The 13,574-nt window shown below is 38.1% G+C and overlaps 1 protein-coding gene across 1 annotated transcript in view; it reads right to left on the bottom strand.

Moving 5' to 3' along the window:
- Positions 1 to 13,574, bottom strand: part of PolE1 (DNA polymerase epsilon catalytic subunit 1) — a 650,197-nt gene that overhangs the window by 76,660 nt on the left and 559,963 nt on the right. The window contains 1 exon segment of the mRNA XM_090380641.1: positions 3,630 to 3,701. Within this exon segment, the coding sequence (XP_090236767.1) occupies positions 3,630 to 3,701 (72 nt within the window).

The following is a 13,574-nucleotide window of genomic DNA, read 5'->3' as shown; positions in this document are numbered from 1 at the left end:
TATCATTTATAAATACAGAAAACAATAATGAACCCAACACTGAGCCCTGAGGGACTCCACTAATAACATCAGTCCACGATGAGCAGTGTCCATTGATTACCACTCTCTGTCTTCTCCCCCTAAACCACCCCTTTATCCATAGCAGCAATTTGCCTCCAATGTCACACTACTCCAATTTGTGTAGCAGTCTTGCATGTGCAACAGTATCAAAAGCCTTTCTAAGATCCAAGTATATAATATCAAAGTTATTCCCTGCATCCAGTTCTTTTGTGACTGCATCATAGTATCCAATCAAGTTGGTCAGGCAAGACTTCCCCTTAACAAAACCATGCTGTGTCTGAGCTATAATTGAAGTCTTGTCTAAATGATCCTGCAGTGCGTCTTTAACCAGTGCCTCCATTAATTTTCCTGGAACAGAAGTCAAGCTCACAGGTCTATAATTACTTGTGTCAGCCTTTGATCCTCCTTTGTGAATTGGGGTCACATTTGCACATTTCCCGTCTATGGGTACCTCCCCTGAGTCCAAGGAAGCTCTCATAATTATGGCTAAGGGTTTGCTTACTTCCTTTGCTGCCTCCTTTAATATAACTGGATAGATCCCATCCACCCCGGGTGCCTTTCTTGTGTTTATCTTCAACAGTTTCTCCTCCACTTTACTCCCAGTTATTTCAAGATTCTGTAACTTACTGCTAGAGTTGAATACACCTCTGGCATTCCCCTCGCTGAATAACTCCTCATGTGTGAATGTCGATGCAAAATATTCATTTAGTTTGTTAGCCACCTGAGCAGGATCATCAACACTTGACCCATCAATATCAAGTGGACCAATCTGATTCATCCCTTTCCTTCTAGAGTTTACATAAGTAAAGAACTCTTTGCTGTTTTTCTTTGCATCCCTTGCCAAGGATTTCTCGTAATCTGCCTTCGCCTGCCTAACCTCCTTTGTAACTTGGTTGCATATCAACTTGTATCTATCATAGGCTTCTGTGTCATGTGTTAATTTGTAAGTATCCCATGCATTTTTCTTCTCTGCCATATGCCTCATTAGTTCATCTGACATCCATTTTGGCCTAAACCTTGAACAATATTTCTTAGTTGGTATGTAAAGCCTAGTAGCTTCCAAGATAAGTTCTTTGAATGCTTCCCATTTTGAATTTGCTGTTGGTAACATCATCAGTTGGTCCCACTGTATAGAATTTAAATACTGTCTCAGTCCATCGTAGTCGCCTTTACGGAAGCAATAACCCTTCCCTTTACCCCTAATGGTAGTTACCTCTTTGAGTAAATCCCACTTCAGCACACTGTGATCACTGCCACCTAGTGGTTCATTTATCTGCAGATTCTTAATGCATGAAGAATCACTGCTGATAATCAAATCAAGAGTATTACTCCCTCTAGTTGCCTCCCGAACATGCTGATGTAGAAAACAATCATCCAATAAATCCACAAAAGCCCTGCTAGTGTGTGAGTATCCAGCCCCCAAATTCCAGTCAATATCTGGGAAATTAAAATCTCCCATTATAAGACACTCTGATTTACTGGCCCACTCTATTTCCCTGTACAGTTCCTTATTATACTCATCAGAGTCATTAGGCCTATAGCACACTCCTACTCTCAATTTTGATCTCCCAATGTTTATGTCACACCAAACTGACTCCACACTGCACTGTCCAGCGATGTCGACTGGCTTCACTTCCTTGGTTTTTATGTGTTTCTTAACTAATAGCATAACACCCCCCCCTTCCTATCCTGTCTATCCTTTCTGTAGACGTTGTACTCCCCAAATTGCAGTTCCGCATCCCTTATATCTGTGTGACACCACGTCTCTGATATCCCAACAATATCTGCCTTCGATGTTTTGAGCAATACCTCAAATTCATCAAATTTATTTACTAAACTCCTAAATTTATTTACTAAACTCCTTTGTTGAAAGGCTTGAGTAAATAAAGGAAATTATTAGATAATGCTAATAATTTCCCTTATTTACTCAAGCCTTTCAAAACCTACAAGAAAAAATTCTTCAAGATTTTAAAATATTATATCAAAAAATTAATATTCCAAAATCTACAAGTAAGAAATCTGGTACTGAAACTTTGAAATCCATTAAACTGAAGTGTCTCACTAGGAATGCTTCCCTATATCAATAACTAGCCTTCTTTCCTATACTGCACCTTTTCCGACCAATCCACATCCTTCCTGAAATGGGGACTCAAAAGCCTGTATACAATACTCAGGGTGTAGCATAACTAACACTTTATATAGCAGAATAAATACCTCCTTACTCCTACTAGAAAATTTTTTTTTTTTGGTAGTTGTTGGCGCATTCGGCTTCTGTGGCCATAATGCACCTCCCAAGGTTTTTGCAGTACTCTGATCCAAGTCCGAGGCGGAATTCGAATCCACGACCTTTGGGTTGCCAGGCAGGCACTTTACCAACCCAGGTAGCCCGGTCGGCACTAGGAAAATTGCCGTACATCACAGATCATCACAGAAATCACTATGTGCTGTCCTAGCAGCCTGTCAAAAATCCTGTCTACAATGATGAGTAAAGTTCATGCCATATTGCACAATTACTATCAAGTAATTTCATTATTAATTATTACTAATGTTTTGATGATACCCAAGAAATAGGCAATTTGAGAATATTATTACTCAAACGTAAGACATTACACTTCCCAAAAATGCACTTTATCTCGTTGAAGAAGCATACCTTGGTTCCATTTGTTTATTATCATCAACACACTTTGACTTATTATTATTATTAGCCATATGGTGCAAGGAACCCTAAGGCTTATGCCAAAAAAAAAAAAAAAAATTCTGAATTACCCTGAGAGAGAGAGAGAGAACAAGAGTTAGAAGTAGAAGGGAATCATCATGATATCCAGCTTAGGACCCTGGGTATGCCAAGCCCACTCACCAGATGTGAGTCCCTGGACTTCAAACCTGTTATGCCTTCATCAGTGTCACTAACAAATATTAAAAACAAGAGACTAAGTACCGAATACATAGGATCTCCTACTCGAAGATCTGAGTTCACTCAGTGCAATAGCCATATACTCATATACCCCCCCCCCCCAATTTTTATCATCTACCCACCTTTTATCCACTGTTAATCCCTTCTCACCCTGGCACATTGCTTTACTTTATAGAAAAGCATTTCTATGGACAATATTAAAAAAAAAGTCTTACTAAAGCCTAAATATACTGTGGAAAAAGTATTCTTTGCATCTATTCTCTTGTGTCATATTTAAGTAATAGTTTATAATAACAAAAATAAAATAACATTAAAGACCTCATAATAGTTTTTCTGATTAGTTAGATATGACTTCCATTATTGTCCAGATTTTAAGCAGAGTCCATAAAATATAATTGCATTCCTCAGAAATTCAATTATATTTTATCACATCTTGTTGCCTCTACCACTGCTTCTATTAAAGTCTCACTCTTCATAAACAAGTAGTGTATTACTTCAGTATTTGTTGTTTTAATGCGTTTAAAAATTATTTTTAAAAATAATTTTTTAAAACGTTTTAAAAATTATTTTCATTATAATGTTAACTTTGATATTACAAAAAATAATAAAACACCTTTCACTACTTCATGCATGCATACAAGGAAAAGTAACTTACATGGAAATTATCCTGAACAGCTGCAGCATGAGGTAAATACTTTGCTATGTGCCAACATAAAGTTAGACAAACCTTAAAAGTTAAGCAAATAAAGTTTATTAGTATATAGTGACAAAAATCTAGGTCCTTTACATATAAATAAAACACAAAAACCTGAAGTTTTATGTTACATTTTCCTTCCAAGAATTTAATAATGCTTGCAGTATAAGATGTGATCAGAAACTTCAGAGATTAACTCTGTATCTTGAAATTCCAGCATTATAGCAAACTGAGACTTGGCTAGACATACCGATGTGTGAATCAGCTATTTATCTTCAGTCAGACTGAATTAGCGCTGAATAGGTGTTTTATGTGTTTCAATGCATTTTAAAATGAGGGATTTCATTGAGCAGTGAATTTGCATCAAATTAACCCCTTTCTGGAAAATGTTCTGCAAAAGATTGAATTTTTTTTTTTACAGATTAAAAGTATGCATCATGCAAATACTCATTGTATAGTTTTTTTGTGTTTTTTATTAATTTTTTTTGTAGAAAATACATGGGAGTAATTAACTCATTCGGGCTATCCAGAGTTATCTCGTGTATGCCAAAAAGTGTGCAAATTATACAGATGTTTTTAATAAATTAGCGCCTGAGCTAAAAGAAAGGAACAGAAAAACTCTTCATTACTCATTATATCAATAAATTTAAAAAATCAAGTGGAATGCACAAGCAGTAACTCCCACCACAAGCAATAATCGTGAACTAACTACATTCTGACATGGCTGTCCCAGTTGGATATGCGAGGTAAGTGTTGCTTATGGGCGGCAGTTCAAGAGGGCACCGAAATATTTTTTGATATTATTTTTGTGGGTTCAGTATTCTGCATTTAGGATGGTAAATTATATTTTGCTTACTGGCGACACAGGAATGTGCGCTACCATTCTTACATTGCTGTACAATATAAGTAAAATGAAAGCCAGTCGTCTGTTGCCAGGTGTAAGAAAATCCTGAGAAATCTCAGGATTTACCTGGCTAATGCAAAATTAGCCAGATAAATGCCCGAAAAAAATATGTTTCTGTCCTAAATTTGGAGATAGCTCGAAATAATCCATGAAGGTGTTAAGGAAAAATGCAACATAAACCCACAAAATGTTTAAAACAGCTTTTAGAGATGCTGTGCATCATTCAAAGACTTTTCAGTGGTTTGAAAAGTTCAAAGAGCCACTTATCCATCAAAGGTGAACCTCACTTTGGCCAACATTTAATTTCAAAAACCAGTGACTCAATTAATAGTGCTCATGATACAATCAGAAGTGATCAACTTTTAACTATCCACCAAATTGCTAGTGGTATTGTTATTACTTATAGAACAACTCAATCAATTTTAACAATGGCCTGGGAATGTAACATATTTCAATCATTGCACATTGCATCCTTACTGATATCAGAGAGAGCAGTAAGTTCTCTATTGGGATCTTCAACATGCTGCTGCTGCTAGCCCACACTTTTTTCTTCCATCATTACTGGTGGCAAAACATGGTTATATGACTATGACCCAAAAACAAAGGCACAGTACTGTTAATTGAAGAGACTTCTTCAAGGTGCAAAAAAACAAGATGATCTCGATCAAAGACACTTCTTCAAGCTCCAAAAAAAGCAAGATGATCTCAATCAAATGTGAAGAGCAAGCCTATTGTACATTATGACTCACAAGGCACTGTTTATTATGAATTCATCCTGCATGGTCAAATAGCAAACAAAAACAGCTTTGTGGTGATTTTGCAATGCTGTTTGGAGAAAACAGCTGGAAAAGTGGGCTTCAGGGAATTGGTGATTGCAGTGTGACAATGCGCTTGTGCACTAAGTACTTTCCTTTCAAGAATTTCTTGTTAAGCACTCCATCACTGTGGTTCCCATTCACCATACTGGATTTAGCTTGTTGTGATGATTTTTTTTTTTTTTTTTAAACCAAGCTTAAAGCCTCCTTGAAAGGTCACAAATTTGCAACAACTGATAAAATTATTCAGAATGCAATACAAGAACTATTAGCAATTCCAAAAGAAGACTATCAGGAATGCTTCCAGAAGTTGCAGAAGCATCACAATTGGTGCATACAATATCAGGGAGACTAGTTCAGAGAAGAATCCATACAAATAGCCAGTAAGCTTCATCATTCCTAGATACCTTAAAATGCAAGGTTAGAGGTATACTGGTAGTTAAACACTTCACTGTATAAATATAAGATATCGGGCGCATGAGAATGAGGGTTGCCTGTGCGGACGTACATTTTTTCCGCTCCTGGAACAGAGAAGTTTTTTCTGATTTATTTTCTGTTTTTCTGTTTTATTAGCTTAAATTGGCATATTAACTTATTTTTTAGAGTAGCTTTATATTCCTATTTACGATACTTAGTTTAAAGTAACTTAGATAGAGATTTTGTAGGTATTACTTAGTATCGGAAAGGGTATCAAATCCACGTGTTTACCGTTCGTAACTGCCGCCATTGTTATGCGATAATAGATAGCATAAGCTTAATATAGTATAGTATAGTACAAAATATTGTCAATTAATCAGATAATTAATCTTGTTGAACTTCATTGTCAATTAAATTGTACTTTTAACTATACAAATAACGACTTGAGTTACGTAACATAATTAGTAAAAAATAAATAATTAATACTTAACTTGATACGGAAGTTATATAAAGGGATTTCGTAGATAAAACTCGTTACTGAAACATAAATATAGCATTATAACTATGTTAGGATATAAGTTTAGGGTTTTAATTCTGTACTGAAATTGAAATTTTATTGAAATTAAATTGAAATCATGACTCTGACCAGAGCAGCAAAGTAAAAGGCTCAAGCTAATGGGAGCAGTTGCACTCTGAATCACAGCCTATTAAAATGCACTACTTGCTTGATGTTTGTAGAGCAGTCGGGTACGGGACATGATACTGCCATCGGGGATATCTTTGTGTGTGCGCGATGCAATGAGTGTAAGGAAATTAGGCGACAACTCAGCATTGTTATGGGCCTATATGACAGCTTGAAGGACAGGGTGGATGCCCTCGAAGGATTAAAAGTGAGGGGCCCATCAAGCTCTCAGCTGCCCACACCAATGCACTTGGTCATCACGCAACAGAGCGGCAGCCCCCAAGGCAGAATGCGCTGTTCCCAAAGGAACTAGTAGTTGTTGGTGACTCTATTGTCAGGGAAACGGGAAACATGCTTTGTAAAAAGGATAGGTGGAACAGGACCAGGGTATGTCTGCCAGGGGCAAAGGTTGATGATGTTGTACAGCGGATATCATCTTTTAAGGGCACAAAAGGTGATATAGTTGTACACGTTGGCACTAATGATATTAAGAGTAGGAGACCAGCGGAATTACTTAACAAGTACAGGTCACTGTTGAAAAAAAGCCGTGAATTAGGGTTGAATTTGAAAGTGTCTGCTATTCTGCCCAGACACAATAGGAGGGAGTATATGATGAGAGCCCTGTCGATCAATTCGGCCCTGGAAAGATTGTGCAAGGCTCAAGGGGTAGAATGTTTTTCAGCCTGGTCTGTACTTGTTAACAGGAGAGACTGCTTCTACAGAGATGGGATACACTTAAATAGAGAGGGTGCAAGAATGTTTGCTGATGCTATCGAGGCAGTGTTAGGTGGGTCGGAAAACTGCTTCAGTTGTTGTTGTTGTTATTTTAGGAGCATTAGCAACTAAGGCCATATTGCTCCGGGATATGCGGTGGTCATTCCGTGACCTTTCCGCATCCTCCGTATTTGGTGGTCACGGGTTTGAACGCCGGTCTAATCAAGAAGCATGTGCTACCCACTGCTGCTCCTTCCCACCTGGCTACGGAGGCGCCGGGGAAAACTGCTAGATTGGGGGGATACAAGGACTAATAGATTAACAGTAGCCACTGGCAGAGGTGAAAGTGATTCTTGCACTGCTTCTATTGGAATGAGCCGCAGCCTGGAAAATAAGATGCAGGATATTTCAGAGACTGCTGGGAATCATTGGGGTACAAGTAAACACATTGGTTGTGTGAGGGTAGCTAAGGAAAAGAACAGGTGCATCTATACTTGCGTGTACACCAATGCTAGGAGTTTAGTAAATAAATTTGATGAATTTGAGGTATTGCTAAAAACATCAAAGGCAGATATGTGGGGATTTCAGAGACGTGGTGTCACACAGATATAAGGAATGCAGAACTGGAATTTGGGGAGTACAATGTCTACAGAAGGGATAGACAAGATAGGAAGGGAGGAGGGGTTATTCTATTAGTTAAGAAATACATAAAATAAAAGGAAGTGAAGCCAGTCGACATCGCTGGACAGTGCAGTGGCGAGTCAGTTTGGTGTGACATAAGCATTGGGAGATCAACATTGAGAGTAGGAGTGTGCTATAGGCCTAATGACTCTGATGAGTATAATAAGAAATTGTACAGGGAAATAGAGTGGGTCAGTAAATCAGAGAGTCTTATAATGGAAGATTTTAATTTCCCAGATATTGACTGGAATTTGGGGGCTGGTCACTCACACACTAGCAAGGCTTTTGTGGATTTATTGGATGATTGTTTTCTACATCAGCACGTTTGGGAGGCAACTAGAGGGAGGAATACTCTTGATTTGATTATCGGCAGTGATTCTTCATGCATTAAGAATCTGCAGATAAATGAATCACTAGGTGGCAGTGATCACAGTGTGCTGAAGTGGGATTTACTCAAAGAGCTAACTACCATTAGGGGTAAAGGGAAGGGTTATTGCTTTCGTAAAGGCGACTACGATGGACTGAGACAGTATTGAAATTCTATACAGTGGGACCAACTGATGATGTTACCAACAGCAAATGCAAAATGGGAAGCATTATAAGAACTTATCTTGGAAGCTACTAGGCTTTACATACCAACTAAGAAATACTGTTCAAGGTTCAGGCCTAAATGGATGTCAGATGAACTAATGAGACATATGGCAGAGAAGAAAAATGCATGGGATACATACAAATTAACACGTGACACAGACGCCTATGATAGATACAAGTTGATCTGTAACCAAGTTACAAAGGAGGTTAGGTAGGCGAATGCAGATTACGAGAAATCTTTGGCAAGGGATGCAAAGAAAAACAGCAAAGAGTTCTTTACTTATGTAAACTCTAGAAGGAAGGGGATGAATCAGATTGGTCCACTTGATATCGATGGATCAACTGTTGATGATCCTGCTCAGGTAGCTAACAAACTAAATGAATATTTTGCATCGACATTCACACATGAGGAGTTATTCAGCGAGGGGAATGCCAGAGGTGTATTCAACTCTGGCAGTAAGCTAATGAATCTTGTAATAACTGAGAGTAAAGTGGAGGAGAAATTGTTGAATATAAATACAAGAAAGGCACCTAGGGTAGATGGGATCTATCCAGTTATATTAAAGGAGGCAGCAAAGGAAGTAAGCAAACCATTAGCCATAATTATTAGAGCTTCCTTGGACTCAGGGGAAGTACCCATGGACTGGAGATGTGCAAATGTGACCCCAATTCACAAAGGAGGATCAAAAGGCGACACAAGTAATTATAGACCTGTTAGTTTAACTTCTGTTCCTGGAAAATTAATGGAGGCACTGGTTAAAGAAGCACTGCAGGATCATCTAGACAAGACTTCAGTTATAGCTCAGACACAGCATGGTTTTGTTAAGGGGAAGTCTTGCCTGACCAATCTGATTGGATACTATGATGCAGTCACAAAAGAACTGGATGCAGGGAATAACTTTGATATTATATACTTGGATCTTAGAAAGGCTTTTGATACTGTTGCACATGGAAGACTGCTGCACAAATTGGAGCAGTGTGGCATTGGAGACAAATTGCTGCTATGGATAAAGGGGTGGTTGAGGGGGAGATGACAGAGAGTGGTAATCAATGGGTACTGCTCACCGTGGACTAATGTTATTAGTGGAGTCCCTCAGGGTTCAGTATTGGGTCCATTATTGTTTTCTGTATTTATAAATGATGTTGATGATGGTATATCAAGCTTAATGTCCAAGATTGCAGACAATACGAAGGTTGGCAGGGTTGTCAAGGACACTACTGACACTATGCTACTGCAACAGGATCTGGAAAGGTTGAGCAGATGGGCTGAGAGGTGGCAAATGAAGTTTAACATTGACAAATGTAAAGTACTACATATGGGAAACAGCAACCCCAGAGCAACGTATCAACTCTGTGGTACTACACTGACAGTGGTAGAGAATGAAAGGGACCTGGGGGTGGTTGTGCAGGCAGATATGAAGTTTTCTGAGCAGTGCAGACGGGCTGCAAGAGTAGCTCATGGTGTATTGTCAATGATATATAGGAATTTTTCTAGCAGGGATAAGGAGGTGATTATTCCCTTGTATAAGGCAATGGTCAGGCCACACCTAGAGTACTGTATACAGGCCTGGAGGCCTCATTTCAAGAAGTATGTAAAGCTGCTGGAACGAGTACAGAGAAGGGCAACAAGATTAGTGCATGGAACAAAGGGTTGTTCTTACGAAGAAAGGCTTAAGTTTTGCAAATTACAGTGTCTGGAGACTAGGCACCAGCGAGGTGATCTGATTGAGGTGTATAAAGCCTTGAATGGTTTGAGCATGCTCAATGCTGATGGGATTCTTCCTCTTGCTCAGAAAAATCACCTGAGAGGGCATAAATTCAAATTGAGGAAAGACAGATGTAAGATAGATGTGCGGAAATTTGCCTTTAGCCAGTGGGTGGTTGGTTGGTGGAACAGACTTCCATCCCTTGTCATGGAAGTTGATAGCCTAAATAAGTTTAAGGCTCAGCTGGACAGGTATTTCGAACGAACAGAGGGGTGAAGTGGAAGTGGTTATTTTTTATTTATTTATTTTTATTTTATTTTATTTTATTTATTTTTTTATTTTTTGGCTGATGATGCATAAGCTTGCTTTCTTGCATCAAATGCCTCTACTAATGCTAATGCTAAAGATGAAAAAGAATACTTATTAGAATTAAACCATACTATACCAAAAAAATTTATATTTGAAATAATCTAGATCATTGTTTCCCAAACTTAAAACATTTGTGTACCACTTTCAGAACCTTGGCCTTACTGGCATGCCCTCACAGTTACGGTACTATTTATCAGAATCATTTATGACTCATAAGTGGTCAAATCACACTGCAATTAAAATTTAAGTATTAACCAAGAAAAAGATGGCTATGAGATAAGTAAAAAATGAACAGAACCCTATTACTTTTATCAGTTTTATCTTTTATGCTAAATGCATGAAAAGTAATGAAAATGAAATTTTTACATGTAAATAAATGCATTGTTCAGTAGAACTGCATGTTACCTGACACTAGTGCAGGAATATCCATCTCAATATTAGTGAGCTTAAAAAAGTCTTATAATGGGGTATTTTTACTTGCCAGTGTTGAATGAAATTTGTGGGTTGGTCCTCATCACACACTAGCAAGACTTTTGTAGATTTCTTGGATGACCGTTTTCTGCAGCAGCATGTTAGAGAGGTAACAAGAGGCGGCAATACTCTAGATCTGGGTATCAGAGGCAATTCTTCATGCATTAATAATCTGCAGGTAAAAGATCCAGGTGACAGTGATCACAGAGTACTAATGTGGAATTTACTGAAAAACATAACTACTATCAAGGATAAAGGGATTGCTTTTGCATTTCCCTTAATCCTTGATAAGAAGCATATTAGCATTAGTAGAGGCATATGATGCACGATTTGGATTTGGATTTGGATTTTATTGGCGCATTAGCAGCTTTGGCTATAATGCGCCAAGACCATATGATGCAAGAAAGCTAGCTTATACATCAGGGAAAAAAAACAAAAAACCCTTCCTATTTCACCCATCCATTCATTCCAAATGTTTGTCTAGTTCTGCCTCAAATTTATTTAAGCTATCAACTTTCACAATGACAGATTTCAGTTTGTTCCAGCAATCAACTACCCGCTGGCTAAAGGAAAATTTCTGCACATCTATTCGACTACTGTCTTTCCTCAATGTCAGTTTATGCCCCCTTAGGTTTGTAATCTGACCAAGAGGTAGAATTCCATCAGCATTGAGACTGCTCAATCCATTTAAGGCCTTATACACTTCAATCATATTGCTTTGCAGGTACCTAGTCTCCAGACACTGCAATTTATAGAACATAAGCCTTTCTTCGTAAGTGCACATCCTCTGTTGCCCTCAACAGTCTTATTGCTCTTCTCTGTACTCGAAGGAGCAACTCTACATCCTTCCTAAAATGAGGCTTCCAGCCCTGTACGCAGTACTCAAGGTGTGGCCTGATCATTGCCTTATACAAGGGGATAATCATCAAATCCCTGCTCGCAAAATTCCTGTATATCATTGACAAGACCCCATGATCTACTCTGGCAGTCTGTCTGCACTGCTCAGAAAACTTCACATCTGACTGCACAATAACCCCCAGGTCTATTTCATTCTCCACTACCATGCGTGTAACACCACCTAGTTGGTAGATTCATCTGTGGTTACTTCTACCCATATGCAGTATTTTGCATTTGTAAATGTTAGCCTTCAGCTGCCACTGCTCAGCCCATCTGCCCAACTTTTAGAGATCCTGTTGCAGCATACTGTCATTACTGTTATTAAAAACCCTCAAAACTTTGTATCATCTGCAAACTTTGACATTAAGCTTGATATACCTTCATCAATATCACTGATATACAAAACCGAACCCCAAAGGACACCACTAATAATATTAGTCCACGAAGGGCAGTATCCACTAATTACCACTCTCTGTCTTCTCACAATTAACCATCTTTTTATATATTGTAGCAAATTACACTTAATGCCATACTGCTCCAATTTGTACAGTAATCTTCCATGTGCAACAGTATCAAAAGCTTTCCTGAAATCCAAGTACAGTCAGTCCTCATATAGCACGATAGCTGTGTTCCTAGACACCCTCGTGCAATGCAAAATCAATATAAACCACAGGCCCAATGGGAAAAATAGGGTTAGGTGCTGACCATCCAAGATTGAACACACATTTGTAACCAAAACATTGCCAAACACAATAAATAATCGTAATAAAATACTCAATTATTTTATTACGACTATTACGTAATAAAATATTGCTAATGCTTTTGCTTCTATCGTAAGCAAACTTGTTCTTTGTTTGATTTTTTATCCAAACATATGACAGCCATTCCATCTCTTCCAATTCTTTGTGTCTTAATCTAATGGATTTTAATTACTTTGAGTTGTTCCTGCAATGAAAGTTGTTTTTATTTTCTCTGCATTCTTTTAATTCTCGGCGTTGCCTCATTTAGGCCTGTAGCACGTGCAATATCACATGGTCTTTCATTTCGTTCAAAGCGTTTCACAATTTCATATTTTTTCTCTATCGACAGAGGTGGACTGGCGATAAGCCTTATCAGGGAAACCCCGGTGGGCCGGAGGCCGGTGTGATTTTGGCCATAAACGCTAGTATGAGGCCACTACAAATTTTCCCAGGTAAGAATTTTTGACCCAGTCCACCTCTGTTTATCGATATTGCTTTTCTTATTCTCTCTGAATCTGTAGTGTCTTCACCAGGATGCTTCCTTTTCACACCTTTTAAGTATTTTACTCATTTTTAGGGAATAAAGCACAATTACAAAATGAGGAGTCATACATATAAACAAAGCTGCACCCATATAGCAACTAAATAAACAACACCATAACGGCAGAGACAAACTATTAACACCTCACATTTTAATAAAGAACATTTCTGGGAGTTACTACCATAAAACAATAAAAACAATTTCTAGTTGCATTTCTGCTAGTGGAATCTGTTATAAACTGGTAGTAAACTCGATCTAATTGCATTTGCAATAATACCGATAGCTGGAATTGTGTGGGTTTTTACGTTATTATGGTGAAATGTGTTTCCCTTTCACTGATATAAAAAACATAAATATATTTTCAGAATCTTCTCTTCA

The sequence above is a fragment of the Mastigoproctus giganteus genome, chromosome 9 (genome assembly GCF_048544385.1).
Source record: "Mastigoproctus giganteus isolate SK-2022 chromosome 9, ASM4854438v1, whole genome shotgun sequence".
NCBI lineage: Eukaryota > Metazoa > Arthropoda > Arachnida > Uropygi > Thelyphonidae > Mastigoproctus > Mastigoproctus giganteus.
This window is presented reverse-complemented; position numbering and strand designations above follow the sequence as displayed.